Source organism: Pogona vitticeps, chromosome 6 (genome assembly GCF_051106095.1).
Source record: "Pogona vitticeps strain Pit_001003342236 chromosome 6, PviZW2.1, whole genome shotgun sequence".
Classification (NCBI taxonomy): domain Eukaryota; kingdom Metazoa; phylum Chordata; class Lepidosauria; order Squamata; family Agamidae; genus Pogona; species Pogona vitticeps.
In genome coordinates this window covers 38,490,873-38,510,583 of record NC_135788.1, presented here as the reverse complement: position 1 = coordinate 38,510,583, position 19,711 = coordinate 38,490,873, and the positions used below count along the sequence as shown (strand labels likewise).

Sequence of the window (19,711 nt, the reverse complement as noted above, 5' to 3'; positions counted from 1 at the left end):
TAGCTTTAAAAAGAAAGGAAGTGTCTGATGTTCAGCTGGAGTTACAAGTTCAAAACAGGGATTATAGGGTCCCGGGAATTGAGCAGTCACATACTTTTAAAAGAATTCTCACAAGAGGCATGCTAAGTAGTGGGAAGAAATGAAACTAGAATTCTCCTTCAATCCTCATGCATTAAAACAACATACAACAATATTTGCAGCCGTCATGAGCGCATGATAACCAGTAGTGTAACTAATCAGGGAAATGAACAAGCACTTCTGGGATAAAAAATGCACACATACAATCTCTCCAGGATAATCACTATATGCAAAAGAAAATCTAGATTGATATAGCTGCAGTTCCTTGAGGTCATCTGTGTAAAAGGGCCGCCTACTTTAAACAATCACTACTTAGAACAATGTAGCTGATCCACTTCAGAAACAGTCAGCTACATAAAAGCATTTGTTTAAAAAGACACATATATATTCCAAATACTGTACAGTATTAGTGACAAACAGTTCTGCCAATCTTCCCCTTCTGCCACAATGACTGAAATAGAGAGGTTACTTACCTGTAACCATAGTTCTTCCAGTGGTCCTCTGTGAATCCACACAAATGGGTTAGACTGCACCTCCGCAGGACTCATCGGAATCTTCTAGAGCTTAAAAATGTGATTAATAGGACGTCCACCCGTGGTGCGCATGCTCTGCCGGCCCGTAATACCTCAGTTCCAAAATGTCCACCACTGTCAAGGCTCTAATAGCAACAAAGCTCAAGAACCAAAGTGATGGACAGCAGGGAGGATGGGCGGGGCCTGTGGATTCACAGAGGACCACTCGAAGAACTATGGTTACAGGTAAGTAACCTCCCTTTCTTCTTCGTGGCCTCTGTGAATGCACACAAATGGGTGACTAGCAAGCTCGCTTACCGGAAGGAGGGCCATCACGCCAACACTGAAGTCAGCACAGCCCTTCCAAAACTTGCTTCCTTTTCGGCCCTGACGTCCAGACGGTAGCGTGTCACAAAGGTTGATGGTGTAGACCAGGGCCCCCCGACCTTCTTGATACATGGGCTGGAGCTCAAGGAATTGGTGCCGAAGTGTCTGTTTCAGGTGGATTAGAACTTTTAGAAGAAGCACCCTGACAAGAAGACCGAATGTGAGATTCTCTCGGTTCGATACCAAGGATGACGGTACCGAAGGGACATGAAAACGCTTTGACGGATGGACTGCTCATTGAGAAACATCTTGCTGAGATAAATGGTGTTTAGAAGCCAGCTCTGATGGCGGAGGGTCAAGCTGATAATAAGCTCAATGTCGACACCAAGGAGGACAGGGCGATGGGGAGGATCCAGAAGAAGAGGCATAGACATAACACACTCTTTTGGCTCTTACATAAACACCAGCATCATAGTAGGGATCGGGGTTGAGGTCGTCTCCATGGTATCAACGTCGATCACCCCTTCTATCAACCTCTACATACAAAGGCTCCTCATAATCTGAGAACGCCCGCTGTCAAGACAGACGAGGAAGAAATATAACCTCCAGATGCTGAGGATACTGTCGGGGTGGAGAGATGTGCCGACGTTTAGCCAGCCATTTACATGGAGGAGACTGCTATGGCGACACCTCCGAGTTTGACAGTTGAATTACTTTTGCCTGCCCGACTGACATAGGGCTCAAATGGGCCAAGGCTGGGCTGGAGATCACATCAGCCTCAGAATGGCCATGAGTGGGAGAGAGGCTCGATATCGATACTGAAGCTTGAGCCTGTAGTGGAAGTACAGAATTGCCCGCTAAAGAAGGAGAGTCTGGATCTGGTAACTCTCTGGATGATTCCTTGAGTATTGGTGACAGAAGAGAAACTCTAACTGGAGGGAGCTCCTGAGGATGAGTACATTTAGCAGATTGTCTAGGCTTTTTATGCTTAAAAACCTCTTTCTTTTTCTTAGGATCCTTTACCGATGGCGATTTCAATATTGAGCTCGACATCAATGTAGAAGACTTTTTCGGTTTAGGTGCTTTCGAAGAAGCCTGCGGAGAAGGGGTGACAGGAGCCGATGAAGTGGCAGGCTTGGAACGAGGAGTAGGAGGAGCAAGAGTCAAGGTAGGCTCCATGTCTGCCGGGGTCGGGGGTGTTAAAAACTTCTCCCACAAGTATGAACAAAGCCGCTGTAAGCAGAGCTTAAGGGCAGGCTTGATCAATTTCTTACACTCTGGAGGGAGTGGGTCTGTTGCCTCTCCCCTAAACGAAATAAGCAACGGTCATGGCTGTCCGTTAAGGGGATCTTATTAGCACACGATGTACAGTGCTTAAAGGGACCTGACAAGGCCATAAAAATTGGCAGGAACAGAAGAAGAGAAGGAAAAGGGGAAAAAAAGAGAAGAACTCACGGGAAAACATGAACAATTGCCAGTCCAAGTCAAAAGTCAAAATAGATTAGAAGCCAAAAATCACAATAAAGTCCGTAAGCCAAATCAGAAATGGTAATCAGTCCAAAGGTCAGTAATCCAGAAATCACAAAAAGGCAACAATTCACAACAGCTCTAGACATTGCAAGAGTCCGATCTCAGTAGCAGCAAGAAGGAACTTGCGCGCCACGGGGAAACGTTCTACTAATCACATGTTTTTAAGCTCTAGAAGATTCTGAGGACTCCTGTGCAGGCGCAGTCTAACCCATTTGTGTGTATTCACAGAGATCACAAAGAAGAACCATTTTCAGAGAAGTAAATCAAACATGGATCTCAACTGTTCTGAGCAGAGTTCTAGTCATTGAATAAGGCTTTCTTTTCTTCATATCTGAACAAAGCTCAAACACGTCCACCAAACTGCAAGGCCCCAGCAGTATAATACAGATTAGCTGAAGTCCAGTTGTAAGTCACAAGTATAATAGCCCCACTGAATCAATGGGGAGGATCAACTCCTCTGTAAGTTCCATTGATTCAGCATATTACAGCCTACTACTGGATTTCATCAATGTATATTATATTGCAGGGAACCTGTCTGCAGTTTAGCAGACATGCTGGGAAATTCTGCAGGTATGAAAAAAGAAAACCCAGTCCAATCAAAAGAACTCTGCTCAGAACAGTTGGGATCCATGTTTGATTTACCATCGCCCCAACACATACAAAGGAGAACAGCCACCAGAAAATTATTAAGCTAGAACATGAAAATAGTAAAATGTGAATTGTTCCAAACCCGAAAAAAAAATCATAACATATTACACTATCTGTTTCTGCATCCTGCATTTTAAAAAGTCTTTAGCAACTTAGGAAGTGTTACATCCATATGCTCATAAACATGCATAACTATTCCCAGTTTATTTATTCATCCATCTTAAGAAACAAAGCTCTCAGTTACATAAGCTACCCAAAGTCTGCTATCTTTAATTTGGCCTCATACACAACTTGTTTCATTACTTAAATCAGGAATAAGGAAAGTGTGGTTCTCTGTAATTCACTAGAGCAGGGGTCTCCAAACTACCACATTTTTCCGTTTATAAGATGACCCAATGTATAAGACGACCCTTCCCTTTTCTAACCCCCAAATTAGAAAATTTGATCCCTGTGGGGCTTAGGAAGTGGATGAAGTGGATGAAGCAGCCATGAAAGGGCTGCATGAGGGCACTCCTTTGATCCTGAAGCCCTTTCATGGCTGCTTTAGGATCAAAGGAGTCCTATCGTGCAGCCACTTCACGGCTGCTTTACCCGAAGGGAGCCTTCTCTTCCTTCTTGCTAAGCCCTGTAGCTTCGCAAAAGGCAGGGAAAGCAGCTGCCTTCCGTGTATAAAATGACCTCAATTTTTTGTCTAATTATTTAAGGAAAAAGTGTCTGGCCCACCTTGCCTTTTTATCCGGCTAGGTCCAGTATATTGGGGGTCCACAGTTGCCTAGAATGGATGGTAGTGACTCTAGGATATTAATTTTTGCTCCAAAAAATACATTAGGGTTTATTTTCTGGGGATGTTTTATTTTTTTAATGTACAACAATCTACATTTATTCAAATACAGTCATGTCATCTTCTGGTTGCTACACAACGGTGGAGGGCAGGGTTTCACTTAACTGGGGCTTATTTTGGGGGTAGGGCTTATATTACGATCATCCTGAAAAATCATACTAGGGCTTATTTTCAGGCTAGGTCCTATTTTCGGGAAAACAGGGTAGGTTATAGCAAGCAAAGGTACACCAGAGGTATAACATGGTTAAATTAAATCTTTCTAAGAACTGATTTACGCTGTTGTTTAAATTACAATTTAAATTGATTTAAATAAAATCCACACTATTTTTAAAACTTCAGGTAGACACAATATAAATATAAAAACTTAAATTAATAATCAGCAGTTCTTTGAACTTACTAATCATGATATCTTGACAGGCTGTCCCCAGAACTGGCTATGTTTTCAACTGCTTTCAGATCTGTGACACTATGAATTTAATTAAAAAATAAAAAATAAAATAAAACAAAGAATGAAGGAAGGAAGGAAGCAAACCTCCTAGGAGATGCCTCAGAGGCATATAATTATGAGGTTGCATTTTGAGAGGTCTCTAATGAGCAACAGAGAATCAATAGGAAATCTCCACAAGGATTTGTACAAGCATGCTTGGTCCGGGAACACTGTTTCTATACTTTTCCAGAACATCTTTCAAAGTGAGTTATTTTATTGAAATTCCAATGGTGCATGAAACTAACCTATTTAACAACAGTAGGAGCCCTTTTTTATGGTCACATGGAAATGGATGGATTAGGAGCCACTTGGGAATCCTTTTTGCTGAAGTGATAAGATGGCATTGATTTTACACTGAGCTGCTCGTCAGCAAACAGAACACCAGCAAGAAAAGCATCTCTCTTTTGATAGCACAAAATGAACCAAAAGCAACAAATGCTGTTGTTTTAAAGGATTTCTGCTTCCAGACACTTACAATATCACTGTGTCTACTCTGCTACTGACATTAGCCTTAGATGCATGTACCATCCATACAGCATTTTGGAGTCACTGTTGACATGTCACTTTCCTGCCCTGCTTTAACAATTACAGCCTGAATCATACCACATAAGGCAGATGATGTCACCAGCAGTGGCAACTTTTCAGCAATTAGATATTTCCAAAACTTTCCCTGGAAGTCCCAAGGCTTCCAAGGAATCCCTTTCAATCATTAGAAACTGTTGGCAGCCACAGGCTGGAAGGAGGAAGTCTTTAAATACTGAAAATTACAGCCATTGGTTATGTTGCCCTGGCAGTGGCAATTTTTGGTAATTAAAGACTTTGCTCTCCCAGCCAACACCCCCTCCTCTGGGCTTGCTGATGATAACAGGCACCCCATGGGAACCTTGAGACCTCTGGAGGAGAAATCGGAAGTGCTTAATTGTTGGAGACAGAATTTCAGACAATGGCATGCCAGTTTATATTTAGATTAGGCTGTTGTACCTGCTATTTATTAATCCCCCCGTTCTCCTCTCCTTGGGCAGCATGCATCAGACATCTGAGGAAAAGTGTATGTCTGTCGGAATCTTCAATTCAAGGAGGAAGACATGATTTTGCCAAATAAGTACATCCAGTTAAAGATAACCCTTTGTATATGAACATCTCTGGATATGAAATCTTCCTTAAACTCGTCTTCTGTAGATGTATTGTAGCCTAACCCAACAACACAAGTGATGGTCCACAGCCAAGCTGAATAAGAGAAGCTGTTATGTAACATAACTGGACAGCACCTGATTGAGGAACTCTGTTGCAGACACCGAGAGTGTGAGGTATAAAAATGAAATAACACTTGACACCAATATTGCTCTAAATGCCGTAAGGCAATTTATAGTGACTAAAACAGTAAAATATATCAAACAGTAACTCTTTAAAACTAAGCATGCAAAATACCACTTAGATACCTGAGTATGAACCCAATGAGCAGGAGGGTGTGTTGTACGTTTTATTGCGAGTTCCAGTACTCCCTCTTTTTCCAACAGACCAGGACTTGAACATATTGAAAATCCACCAACTACAGCAACCCCAGGTATGAAGAAGTCTACCCTAAGGGGAAAAAAAAGATTCCAATTTAAACTAGTCTATGAAGTCTCATGTAATAAAAGTTTCACCTATTATTTAGTATCTGAAATATAATGGGAATTCCAGGATCACGGTTACTCAAATCTGTACATCTGTTGCTTTCACTGAGCCAGATCTGAATGCAACCTCCATGTCATTAATTACTCCTTGCCAAGTTAGTAAATCTGTTAATTCTACTAATCAATGGCCACGGCAATGGAAATAACATAGGAGTAAAGGCCTAAATCCAAACAGAAAAGAATTATGGGATTGATAGTAGGTAAATTCCACTGATTTAACTGGTCTATTGTAGTTGGAATTAACAACTGCACTGAATTCCAGTCACAGTTCACTCAGCAGATATTTAGAATTGTGGTAAAAAACAACAACCCTTAAAAGCAAATAAAAACTTGAGGCTAAGACAAAAGCACATAATGATTCCTACAATTCCCATATTTTTCTCAGATTGTTATGAACACATATCAAAATCACACACTTCCACACTTATGTATTACACTCATTCAAGTAGTAATAAAATCATAATGCAAAGAATTGCATTCTGCTATAGTAGACAAGGTCTAAGTTCTCAAGAAAACAGAGGGTGACATAAAACCTTACCCAGAGTCTTCCTAAAGATGTCCCACAGAGCTGACCCACCAAAAATCCTTTAGGCCAAGGGATTAGTAAAAAGCAAAGCAAAGCGTGCTGCTTATATACCGATCCATAGTACTTAGAGCACTCTCTGAGCTACAGTGGTGCCTCGCATAGCGATCGCTCCGTTTAACGATGAAATCGCATTACGATGGACTAAAGTCCATCGCAAGAGCGATCGCTTTGCGATGGCCCCTATGGGGACAACTCCCTTTGCGATGATCGCAGGGGAGTGCTCCCCCACGATCCTGGCAAAGGCCCCGCTGGTCAGCTGTTCCAAAAAAATGGGCTTTGCGCTGCTCGCGGGGAAGCACTTCCCCGGGAGCAGCGCAAAGGCTCGCTTTTTAGAACAGCTGACCGTCGGGCGTTTGGGCTGCTAGCAGAGAAGCACTTCTCCGGGAGCAGCCCAAACTCCCGACCCTCAGCTGTTCCAAAAGACGGCGATTTGGGCTGCTCCAGGAGAACGGCTACTGCCGGTGCAGCCCAATCCCCTGCCTTTTGGAACAGCTGAGGGGCGGTGGTTTGAAGCTCAAACACCCGCCCCTCAGCTGTTCCAAAAGATGTGGGTTTGGGCTGCTCCGGGAGAAGGGCTTCTGCCGGTGCAGCCCAATCCCCTGCCTTTTGGAACAGCTGAGGGGCGGTGGTTTGACGCTCAAACGCCCGCCCCTCAGCTGTTCCAAAAGATGGCGGTTTGGGCTGCTCCAGGAGAAGGGCTACTGCCGGTGCAGCCCAATCCCCTGCCTTTTGGAACAGCTGATGGGCGGTGGTTTGATGCTCAAACGCCCACCCCTCAGCTGTTCCAAAAGACGGCGGTTTGGGCTGCTCCAGGAGAAGGGCTACTGCCGGTGCAGCCCAATCCCCTGCCTTTTGGAACAGCTGAGGGGCGGTGGTTTGAAGCCCAGACGCCCGCCTCTCAGCTGTTCCAAAAGACGGCGGTTTGGGCTGCTCCGGGAGAAGGGCTTCTGCCGGTGCAGCCCAATCCCCTGCCTTTTGGAACAGCTGAGGGGCGGTGGTTTGAAGCTCAAACGCCCGCCCCTCAGCTGTTCCAAAAGGTGTGGGTTTGGGCTGCTCCGGGAGAAGGGCTTCTGCCGGTGCAGCCCAATCCCCTGCCTTTTGGAACAGCTGAGGGGCGGTGGTTTGACGCTCAAACGCCCGCCCCTCAGCTGTTCCAAAAGACGGCAGTTTGGGCTGTTCCGGGAGAAGGGATTCTGCCAGTGCAGCCCAAACCCCTGCCTTTTGGAACAGCTGAGGGGCGGTGGTTTGAAGCCCAGACACCCGCCCCTCAGCTGTTCCAAAAGACGGCGGTTTGGGCTGCTCCAGGAGAAGGGCTTCTGCCGGTGCAGCCCAATCCCCTGCCTTTTGGAACAGCTGAGGGGCGGTGGTTTGAAGCCCAGACGCCCGCCCCTCAGCTGTTCCAAAAGGTGTGGGTTTGGGCTGCTCCGGGAGAAGGGCTTCTGCCGGTGCAGCCCAATCCCCTGCCTTTTGGAACAGCTGAGGGGCGGTGGTTTGAAGCCCAGACGCCCGCCCCTCAGCTGTTCCAGGGAGTCCCAGCATGGCTGGGATAGGCGGGCGGTGCGGCTCCCGGTGGCGGCGGGGGCAGGGGGATCTGGATGGTTTCCAGGCAAAGCACTGGAATCCATCCGGACTCCCCCACCCTCCCTGCCCCCGCTGCTGCTTGGAGCTGCCCTGCGCCTGGTTTCCCAGCCATGCTCGGACTCCTGGAGTGGGGAATCAGATGTTTGGTGGTTCCAAAATGGCTGCCGGACACCTGAAAGGGCCCCGCGCAGCATTTTCGCGCCCTGCCCTCGCTTACCGAGGGCACGAAAATGGCTGCCGCTATGGGGAAACATCGCAGAACGGTGAGTTTTGTGCCCATTAGGAACGCATTAAACGAAGTTTAATGTGTTCCAATGGGTTTTCCCGTTCCGTATAGCGATGTTTCCCCATAAAGAAGGTTAATCCGGAACGGATTAACCTCGCTATGCGGGGCACCACTGTATTTATGTTAGGATAGAAGGCTGAGTCGACCTTGAGCCGGCTACCTGGGATTGAACCCCAGGGTCGTGAGAACAGTTTTGGCTGCAGTACAGCAGTTTAACCACTGAGCCTCAAGGCTCCTTAGTATCCAATTGCAGCTGGCTGAATGATTTGCTATGCAGAAACATTGCTTGTTTGCCAATGCACTGAAGGCAGTTTGTAATTTTTAAGGTGCATAAGGTAGGAGACATGTAGGGGAAAAGTGTGAAGTGATGAAAAAAGAAGAAACATATAGAAATACAGGTTCTAATTCTTACATACTGGCCAGAATCCCACTGCAAAACTTTACATCATAAAACTGATTTGCAAAATAATATTTTAACCACCAGTCCCCAACCTTTTTGGGACTGCAGACGAGTTGCGGGCTCCGTGCATGGGTGTGTGTGTGCGGGCACCCACACGCTCGCAGGTCAGCAGGTCATGCTCGCAGGTGGGTGTATCACGCTCATGGAGGGATGTGTCGTGCATGCGCACAGGTACAAGATGCCCCTCCACAAGCGGCCACCTGCAAGCATGACACGCCCACCCGTAAGCACGACACACCCCTCCGTGAGTGCGACATGCCCACCGTGTGTGAATGTGTAGGGGCAGAGATCCCTCTCCATGGCCCAGTTCCAGGAAGGCCACAGACCGCGGACTGGGCTTGGGGACCCGTTTTAATCTATTCTGTGCTGTCCTCAAAGCCATACATACGATTAGGACAAATGCAACTGGTCAGCCTGTAAGAATACAGTGAAAAAACTCATCCTTGCAGGAATCACTGACATAAAAGCACTGGCCTGATTCCAATTAGTGGTCCCAATTAGAATAATCTCAATGAAACTAGTTAAATGGCTCTACTATAGTTGGGACTAGCAAATGGATTTAAAACACCAGTCACAATCTTGTTATGCAGCTATGCCAGCACAGTATAAATGACATCATCAAGGAATCTTTAATTAGAGGTAATCTGCATCTGCTGATGTGGTCATTCCTGTTACCCAGGCATTACTATGCAACAGCATACTGGCCACTTTAAAAAAATGTCTGAAACAAATGAGTACTCAAGCCAAGTTAGAAGGCATGTACTGAAAGGACAATGTGCAGGTCTAGTGAAAGGTATTTCCACACTACGGAGCCACCGCAGAAAAAGCCCTATCTTGTTACTTCATATACCTTATTGATGAGGCTAGAAGGAGGACTGTGTATCTGATCTTAATAAGTGGCCAGGATCAAAATAATGAAGAGGCACTAAATAACCCAACAGCAAAACAAGCATTTCTAATGGCTGCGAAAATAAATTTGTGCAGCAAATTTAGAGTAATGCATTCAGAATTTTTAGGCCCCTATTAACCAACGGTCAGCTGCATTTGCAGTTGATGTTTGAATAATTACTAAATAATTTATATAAATGCATAAAGCATATTGCAGCAATGTAGCCTAGATTTAACTAGTAGATGGGGTAACTATGGCCAGTTCTCACTGATATTTAGCTTTGAATATTGTCTTTTAATGATGTCTTACCACCATTGTATACCCATTGTTTTAAGCTTTAAATATTGTATTTCAATGTTTTAAGCTACCTTGGGTCCTTTACAAGGAGAAAGGTGGACTAACTAACTAACTAACTAACTAACTGGCATTCCAGTTTAAACTGAAAAAGGCTGCTCCTACTGTGAATGGCTACCATCTTGGCTTCTGTGAAGGTATTAAATCCAGCAACAATCCCAAGCTGCAAATGTTGCCCTTCAAGAGGAAAGCAACTTTATCCAAGGCCAGCAATGCATCCCTACTCAGATCAGTCAGCTTTCTAACTTCAGAATCTCTATTTTATCTGGATTACATTTAGGCTTATTTGCCCATCCAGCTCAATTTAAAAGTGGATTTCTCAACCTGCTTTAAATTTATTTATTTATTTGATTTTTACGCCGCCCCTCTAGACCATGTCTACTCGGAGCGGCTTACAAAATAAAACAGAACAGTATAAAAATATATAAAATCATAAAATTACAATTACAATTTAAATAGTACCAATATTCCACTCCTTCAAACCACTAAGCAGAAGTGTGGGAAAGCTTTAAATGTTTTAATCTATTCATGTTTTAGTGTAGGTCAAAAATTCTAGCCATAATAAACTCTAAGCTGCATTACAGCACCCTCTAGTGTGAAAAAATACTTCACATATCATATGCTATTAACACCATATTTTTGATAACAATTCAGTTTGATACAAACTGAGCCTTGTTTGCTTCGTTTTTGTTCAAGTGCTAGTACCTCCAGTACAAACTCCAGACAAATGTTACTGTTCTCAACGATTGTTCAACCCATCTCCTCCTCCAAAGAGCCATTTGAATTCAACCGTGTATCACAGACACAACATCCCTCTGAGCAGATCATAAGTTAGCCAGCACTATGCAAATTGGAACCAACCTTATCTCAAGGCATTTCCTCTTTATTAATATGCATCCACGATAATCAGTCATTGTTCTATAAATGATACATTCTAAACACTCTTGTTCTCACATGCTTAAAAAGAAGCACATATACATGAAGAATTGTGTGACTAATATCAGCTAAATGAGTAACCAAGTGAGAGCAAAGAAATGCAACAAAGAGTATCACTGCACCCACAACCTAGAACAAGCATCAGAACATGTGCAAGATGTTTATTGGTACAGCCAGTGATGTCACAGGCACGTAAGGTTCCAAAGCCAATTTTTGCTACCTAGATGTCTATTGTACAATCTGTAGAAGATGGAAATCTTAACCTGAAAATTGGAACACTTGGTTCTACAATACAGCAATAACATTATGAAACACTGGTCATTTGAATCAATGGAAATACAAGAGGTGACTCATCAAAGCCCCACTGATTCAGTGGGCCTACTCTAGTACCATTTAGTACATTGAGCAATAGGATTTCAGCCATTATAGTAGCCTAACAATGAGCAAGGGGAAACAAGAACCTATTTAAAATACACCTATGGCCTAACTGTGGTTGCCAATAACACACACCCAGTGCAGTCATCCAAAATCTCACTTCAGGGTGTTGCATCAATCATGTTTTTGCATTCTCCCAGTGACACGCTGAGCACAATAATATTCACAGACACTGTCACGAAATAGTATCAAACTGAAACTAATTCCTTAATATCTAATGCCCTAGCTTAAACAAATGCAGAGGTCTTCACAGATAGGAGCAACAACTTGTAATAAGACTCTGCATAGAAAACTATAGATACTGTATATAATTATATGTATATAAATGATCTCTATATGCATTTATTTATAATTGAATATAACAAATGTGCTACATAAAACAGGCTACCAACACAAGCTAAGCAGAAATGTGATCAAGAGGGGAAGAAATGGGCTCCATATAATATATGCTGGAACACCACTTGACCACCATGAAAAACCCTTTGCTATCCAATGTTTTCCATACACATTGTCTGATCAGAGGCTTGGGCTCTCCCCCCCCCCCTTCCAAACAGCCTTTTGCACACAATTTAAAACAAAAATTGTGCATATGCTGAAATCTACTGCTGTTTGTCCGAGGCAAACAGGTGCAAATCTCTATAGTTCATGAAAAAAAACAATGTTCACTTTTACTTCAAAAGTATTGGTTTCTTTCTTTTATTTGTATGAAGTACAACTTGTGTATTAGTAAAACGTGGAGCTTAATAGAAAAGGACACTTTTTCATCTATCAGAACTGTTGACAACGTCCACATCTAAAACTGGCAAACATGATATTATCACTGTAGTCAAATATTTTTGATACACAGATGTATCAAATAATCTCTGCCTTGATTTTTTTTCAAACTGTACCCCTCAACTCTATACAGAATTCAGAAATGTTCAATTTCAACATAAAGAATACAGCACTGTATTGTCCACATATGGAAGAAGTGGTTTCATTTGTTACCAATTTTATGGGTGAAACAGCGCACGGCTGAAACATCAGGCATGAAATTGCATAATTATATAAATTAAAGAGCAGTGCATCTAGGAAATATCACTGACAAACTCCCTTTGTCATTTTAATGGCATCACAGAGTTCACCATTCATGCTAATTTTATATAAAATGATTATGCAGAGGGCCCCTACAGACCCAGGATTTCATCCTATTATATGAAAAAACTGCAGAACTGGAAGGAAAGAACCCTCAGCTGAATATGATGCCTTCAACTATTCTGGAAAGAAGATTTGGAAACAGACTCTACCTTGAATCTACATGTGATTAAAACAGATAGAAGATTGCATACATATTACGATCACCTGTCCATTTTGTAATGTATTCAGGGTAAAACGCCTGGGTCTAAATCCAATTGGTAATTCCAGCCAGAACAGAATGAATGTGTGGGATTTACTTAGGTGCTGGCTCACCATTCAGCTGAGTTCTAAAAGATTTAATGGGTCTACTCTAACTGGGATTAATAGTTGGAATTAAACCCTGGGCTACATCTAAGGTTGCCACGGAAGAAAGGACACTTAAAAAAAATACTGTTTTTCCTGATAAACTCTGGATAAGACAGATGTATTTACTATGAAAGATGAATGCTTCTTAACTAATAATAACAGAATAAACTTTAAAAATGAAAATATTGCTTCTTGTTAGGGTAATTGAGACTTTTAAAGTGTTGGTTATGTACAGTATGGCATTATGCTTTGTAATAGCCTTACGGCTGAGCATAAATACATGAATCTGAATTGAACCCAATTCTGTAACATGATGGATACTTATCCCATATAAATCTCCACTGAAAACAATGACACTTCTGTAGAGATATGTATATCAGAGCCAGTAAACTTGGTGGATGCAAGAAAAATGGCACAAAGTGTGTGTCTGGAGGGGCGTCTATGTGCTTTTTAAAGATTAAGGTTTCTTTGAGCACATGCTAAGCCAAAGTATGTGCTCAAAGAAACTTTTCACACACAAACCCAGTAGCGGTGTCCCTCAACACATTCTGTTTCAACAACCTAATTCTTTGGGAATGGGAGGCTTTTTATTGTTTCGTTTGTAAACCAAGGGGTGCGAAATCTATTGCAAAGTATTTTGAGATCCACCAGTAGGTCCCAATCTACTTTCTGCCCAACTCTGCTATTTGTAGGTGTGCTATAGGTGAATCAGTTTCAACAAGATACTACTCTCAAGTGAATATGATGCGCTATCTGTGTAGAGCCTTGGTTAGCAGGACGCTTGTCCCCGTGCACTGAACAATCTATTAGCTTTTCTTCAGTTTTTTCTAGTTCTTCGTAAGAAATTCTATAGCATCCATCTTTTTAAACTATTTACCAAAATGAAATCTAAAAATTCAAAACACTTATTTACCCACAAACTAACTTATGTTAGTAATAGTCCAGCAGTACAGAGAATAATAGAAAGTATTTGAAAAAGTAGGCTTTAAAAACAGAAAAAGATCTTTTAAAGTAACATTTCCAAAACTAATGTTTAAGAGAATCCTAAATATGCAGAAGTCTCACAGATACTTTTGTGATGATTCTCTCTCTTATACTTGTAGTAGGACTCATAGGTGGGCACAACTAAAAAAAAAGTCAGAGCTCATGGAAGCTGCTGGTAGAGAAACCAATTTTATTGTGTAAATCAAAAGACAAGAGTTGTGCATGTTTACAACAGAAGCAGAAACTCAACAACTTCACTGTAAAGGGGGTTTATTAACCTTTTCCCTCATAGCCTGGCTCTTAATACCTCTCATTATAACACAATCACACTCAGAAGCTGCACTGGTGGAAAGTTAGCATGCCAACAGAATTAGAATACTTTAAAAAGGAAGATAATGAAAAGAGTAATTACAATTAAAGAACCCAGTTTTCAGTGTGATAATTACCAAAACATTTTTGAAGGGTAAATGTTTTTCCAAGAACCAGCAAGCACACATTTAGTATGCATCTGGGCATATGTGCAAAGGCGGCTGCAAATTGCTCCACAAACATAAATTATTGCAATCAACATCTTGTTTTCTTTCTCTAAATGTGAAAGACTGCAAAATTAACACTGCATTAGTTACTCATACTATTAACATGTTAAGAGACAAAGTTTGGGACCTACAGAACCTGTTTGGCAGATGGACTAACAACAGAAAATAAAACAAGAAGGGCAAGGGAGGGGGAAGGGCCTTGTCAAGAATGATAGGCATCCTTCAGATCAGCCTCAACATGTCACCTGAACTTCAACAGAAAGCTAAAGATGCTGACAAAACACAGATATACATATAATAAGACCAAGCCTCTGGAGCTGGATCCAAATAAATTTAAGCAGAAAAGACAACCATGAATGCTGCTTTGACAATGCTTAAAAAGGTAAAGGTTCGCTCCCCTTGACATTTGGTCCAGTCGTGTCTGACTGTAGGGCGCAGTGCTCATCCCCGTCTCCAAGCCGTAGAGCCAGCTTTCGCCCGTAGACAGTTTCCGTGGTCGCGTGGCCAGTGTGACTAGACACGGAACGCCATTACCTTCCAACCATAGTGGTACCTATTTATTTACTTGCATTTTTGCATGCTTTCAATCCACTAGGTTGGTGGGAGCTGGGACAAGTGATGGGGGCTCACTCCGTCACATGGATTCAGTCTTATGACTGCAGGTCATCTGACCTTGCAGCACAGAGGCTTCAGCGGTTTAACCCGCAGCGCCACCATGACAATACTTACAAGGTAATTAACACAGACATCCTACAGGTTTGTTACACAACAGTTCTGTGGACAAGATAAAGCTCTTACGTATGTGAAATGATATATTTGGATTTACTTTTTCAAACACCATGCAAAACCTTCCCAGACAAATGGCTGACTTTTCCTTTTACAGCAGCAGATTCCCATGTGTTATATCAAAAGGCTTTTGAAACCGCCTTCCTTTTCAAAGGTTTTCCATATGGCAAGTGACACTGGCATTTCAGAAGCACGTGTTCCCAGAAACCACATTGAGTGAAGCAACTTAGAGAGTCCCAGAAAATAATTTGCAGACAAGTACACTGATAAGTGGAGTTTGAAGGATTCCCGAGAACAAGTCTCTTTGGAAAAACACAGCACTAAACATTGAGTAGGAATCATTTGAAAAAGGGTATAACTGAGATTTACTCTCTTTGTTTAATGGAGACATGTTTTGCATAGAGAGAAAATCTGGAAAAATTCCCAGATTGTTTTAACCAGTTATTTCATACAAAGCTGGCTAAAGAAAAAGTCTTCTTGTTAGCATGAAGATTATAGAAATTGCTTGCTTGCTTTTATTTGTAGAGACAAATATGCCTTTCATTCAATGCATTCAAAACAAAGAAACTTACCATTGTCCTGCCTTAAAAGTAAAGTCTTTATCCGCTACTGCCAATCGGAGTCTTTTTACTCTTGCCGATTCATCGGTGATTCCACATACTTTGGCTTTCGAAATAATCTGAAAGACAAAAAAACAACAACCCACCTATGTTTTAGAAAACAGATGCCAGATTCAGGTGAGAAGATACTGTATGTTCAGAAATATCATTTGGGGGCAAACATCACCAATGGTGAACTGTGTCAACTAATTTTCAACCAGCCTACACTCCTACAGCTTCTAATATATAATTGAAGTCTCGTTGCTTAGCATAAGAACATTTGTAACTTTCAGTCCATTCCTAAAAAGCAAATATAAAGCCCACTGGTTCATTGCATGCATGCCCTCTTCTCAAGACAAACCAGTGAATGTCACACCCTTGAGTACTGCTGTGGGCCCTCTTTATTTGCTAGCTGGGAACAGGCTGAAAGTTATAAATTTTCTTCTGTTAAGCAATAGGATTTCATCCGCGGTTAAGTCTATGCATGTTAATAGAGAAGTCCCACTACGGACAGTGGCGCTTACTTTGAACTGTGTTTAAGGCTGTGGCCTAGTACTTTCATTACTAAATATTGGAGATTTGATTTGTTGCTTTTCTTTGGTTTAATCTCTCTGAGCTAGCCCTATTATGGGATATTGCTTGCACCGTTCTATGACATCTTGAGTTGATTTGCTCTTTTATTTTTATTTTTGCTTCTGTTTAATTTGTTGCTGCTGCTGCTGTTAACAACGTTAACAACAATGTCAACAACATCAACGTCAACAACAACACCAACAACAATAATATTGCTAAGCACCCAGAATACCTTATTTTATATTTTTGGTCTGGGTGACATTTGGCTTTTCTTTGTATGTTTATTTTACTGCTGGAAACTGCCCACAGTAGTGGCAAGGCCACTAGATGGTGAAGTATAAAAATATAATAAATAAATAAATTTATTTCCACCCTGGGTCCTTTTAAAGGCAAATGGTGGGATAAAAAACATTTTAAATAAATAAATTGGAAAAAAAATACATACAGAAATATGCATTGTTGTTGTTGTTTAATAATAAATAAACCACAACAAACCTCATGTAAGCTAGTTTAGTTTACTCCAACTGAAAAGTTATTTTCAACAGCTTTCCCTTGTACAGTATTTCTGCTCCTTTTCATTGCCTGCATCTTGTCAATCCACTCATGAGGCAATCATTTGGAATTATTGAATTATCATCCATCGAATATTTTAATGTGCCAAAAAGTCATGTTTAAGATGCAGCGCCAAAAGTAGTATTTTTTTAAAATACATAATCTCATATAGAATTACAACTGTGTCATTTCCCATCCAGAAGGACTGGCGTCCAACAAATGAAATTTAACCAGCTACAATTTAATTTAAAACATATGGCAGGAAATGAATTTCTTCATAAAAATATTTGAACATGTCCACTGTCCAGTAAAACAACAGGACACTTGCCAACAAAACACTAACATGCTTTTTTAAAAGACAACTTGAGGAAGAAAACTACTCTACTAGCTAAATAGCATGCCTTCAGGATACTTGTTAAATGTTATCCTTGTTGTTGAAGCCCCAGGATAAGAATGGACAGTCTGGCTTTACCCTGTTCACATTTCCTATAATTTAAACTCAGGACAAAAAATGTTACAAGTATTACTAGCTCTTGCATATAAGCCATTTACAGCAAATGAGTTCGATCCAGAGCAACCTTAACAAAGAACAGTGTCCTATTTCTCTACCTACTTGTAGCCTAGCTTTTTCTTACATTTTTGAGACTTGTAAATAAACTTGATTACCAAACTAACATCACAAAAGTGTCCCTACTAAGAAAGAACCTAGGCAGTTAGATTCTTAAGTTTCACAAAAGAAGGAACAAGCCCATCTGTGTTACTCTTCCATCACTTTTTCTAAGACTATTTGTTGTTGTTTAATCATTAAGTCATGTCTGACTCTTCGTGAGCCTATGGACCAGAGCACACCAGGCCCTCCTGTCTTCCACTGCCTCCCGGAGTTGGGTCAAATTCATGTTGGTAGCTTCGATGACACTGTCTAGCCATTTCGTCCTCTGTCGTCCCCTTCTCCTCTTGCCTTCACATTTTCCGAACATCAGGGTCTTTTCCAGGGAGTCTTCTCTTCTCATGAGATGGCCAAAGTATTGGAGCCTCAGCTTCAGGATCTGTCCTTCTAGTGAGCACTCAGGATTTCTTAGCTCAGGCAATATCAAATGGAGAACAATAGCAATACATGTTACAGTTTTTTTTTTAAGATAGCAGCTTAGGGATATGTTTTACCATCTGAATGTTAAGATACTGTAACAGTATCTCTGAGAGATGGGAGAAAGTGGTAGTAAAAAAGGATACAGAACCTACCTGTGGGGATACGGATACTATTAAACCACACTGTGAAAAAGTGATTTAAATCTTTGCATTGCCATTTTAGGCCTTTCATTTTTAAAACTGTTCATAATTTTAAATTTTAAAACCAGCCCTTACCTATTTAAAATAAATATTTGGTTTTGGTTGCACTCAGTGCTGAGGGAATATTTTTCCTTTTTGGAAGACTCTTTAGCTGCTTTAGTGTCAAGTACCTTTACCCTCCTTCTCAAGCCTGTAGTATTCCATGATGATAGATAACCTATTATGTCCGAGTCATGCTGTTATATGCCTTCATCGAATCACCTGTCCTGATTCAGTGTTTGGGGTTTACATGGTTAGAGGATCATTAAGGCCTCATTGGAGTCTCATCTTCAGGATCTGTCCTTCCAGTGAGCACTCAGGGTTGATTTCCTTCAGGAAGACTATTACAAAATGTAAAATTTGGGGAAACCCAGCCCAAGTTTCTACCTCTTCCCTTCCCTTCTTGCTCAACATCTGTCCAGAAAGTTCTGGAGGACCTGAAAGCTTGTTTCCAACTTTGCGCCATTTGGATTGATCTTAATAAAGGTATTATCATAATGCCAGTTTATAAATATATATATTTATTTAAAGGGCAGGCATGGTTATACACAATCTTCACTACAATTTACAATAGCAGGCAGGGGAAATGTTGTTTTGGGATAATTTTTTCTGAAGGTTTGAATTACAAGTTACCAGAGGAACTTGTAAGGGAAAACCGATCTTTAAAAAATTCTGCCACTGCAAGTACTCTTAAGAGTCTGATTTCTTCTCTGAAAACTGGATTTCTGTGCTTGGAATATATATAACTACTGGTCATTACTGTTGCCAAAATAATTACAGAAGAACTAGCTGCTAAGGCACATTTTTTCTTACATATATTTCAGCTCAGCTTTACCTTTTATTTTAAAATCACCAAGATATTCATATGAGATTAATCTATTTTTAAGCATTTGTTCGGAGGATTATGCAATCACTAAAGAATGATAAATGAAACAGACCATTCACAGAGAACAGCCAAAACATTATTAAACTTATCTCTTCAGCATATATAATACATTTCAGGCCTCTATAATAGAATACCAACCTCCTGACGAAAATTGTTTGCTGTTCTCTCTAGATGATCTGACATTCTTCTGGATTTCATTTTCCTTTAAATGAAACACAAATTAAGAGTTATCATAGCCCAACCATATTGTATCATTTACAGACAAAAGATAATTAAAAACCCATTTAAAGTCAGAAACACTTAACCCGAGCCACAGAGAACAGCAGCAGATCTAAGGCCAAGAAGAGAACAGTGTTGCCAG

General features: G+C 41.3%; 1 protein-coding gene across 9 annotated transcripts in view; it reads right to left on the bottom strand.

The window, feature by feature from the left end:
- OXNAD1 (oxidoreductase NAD binding domain containing 1) overlaps positions 1-19,711 on the bottom strand; it is a 38,903-nt gene that overhangs the window by 3,685 nt on the left and 15,507 nt on the right. For all 9 annotated transcript variants that reach the window (XR_013537232.1, XR_012088331.2, XR_013537233.1 and 6 more), the window contains 3 exons: positions 19,489-19,552; positions 15,987-16,093; positions 5,863-6,004 (listed from right to left, as the gene is read on the bottom strand). Coding sequence is in view for 6 of the 9 variants with exons in the window: in XM_073003357.2 (XP_072859458.2) it covers positions 5,863-6,004; positions 15,987-16,093; positions 19,489-19,552 (313 nt within the window). In the remaining 3 variants the exon portion in view is untranslated. The remainder of the gene's footprint in view (positions 1-5,862; positions 6,005-15,986; positions 16,094-19,488; positions 19,553-19,711) is intronic.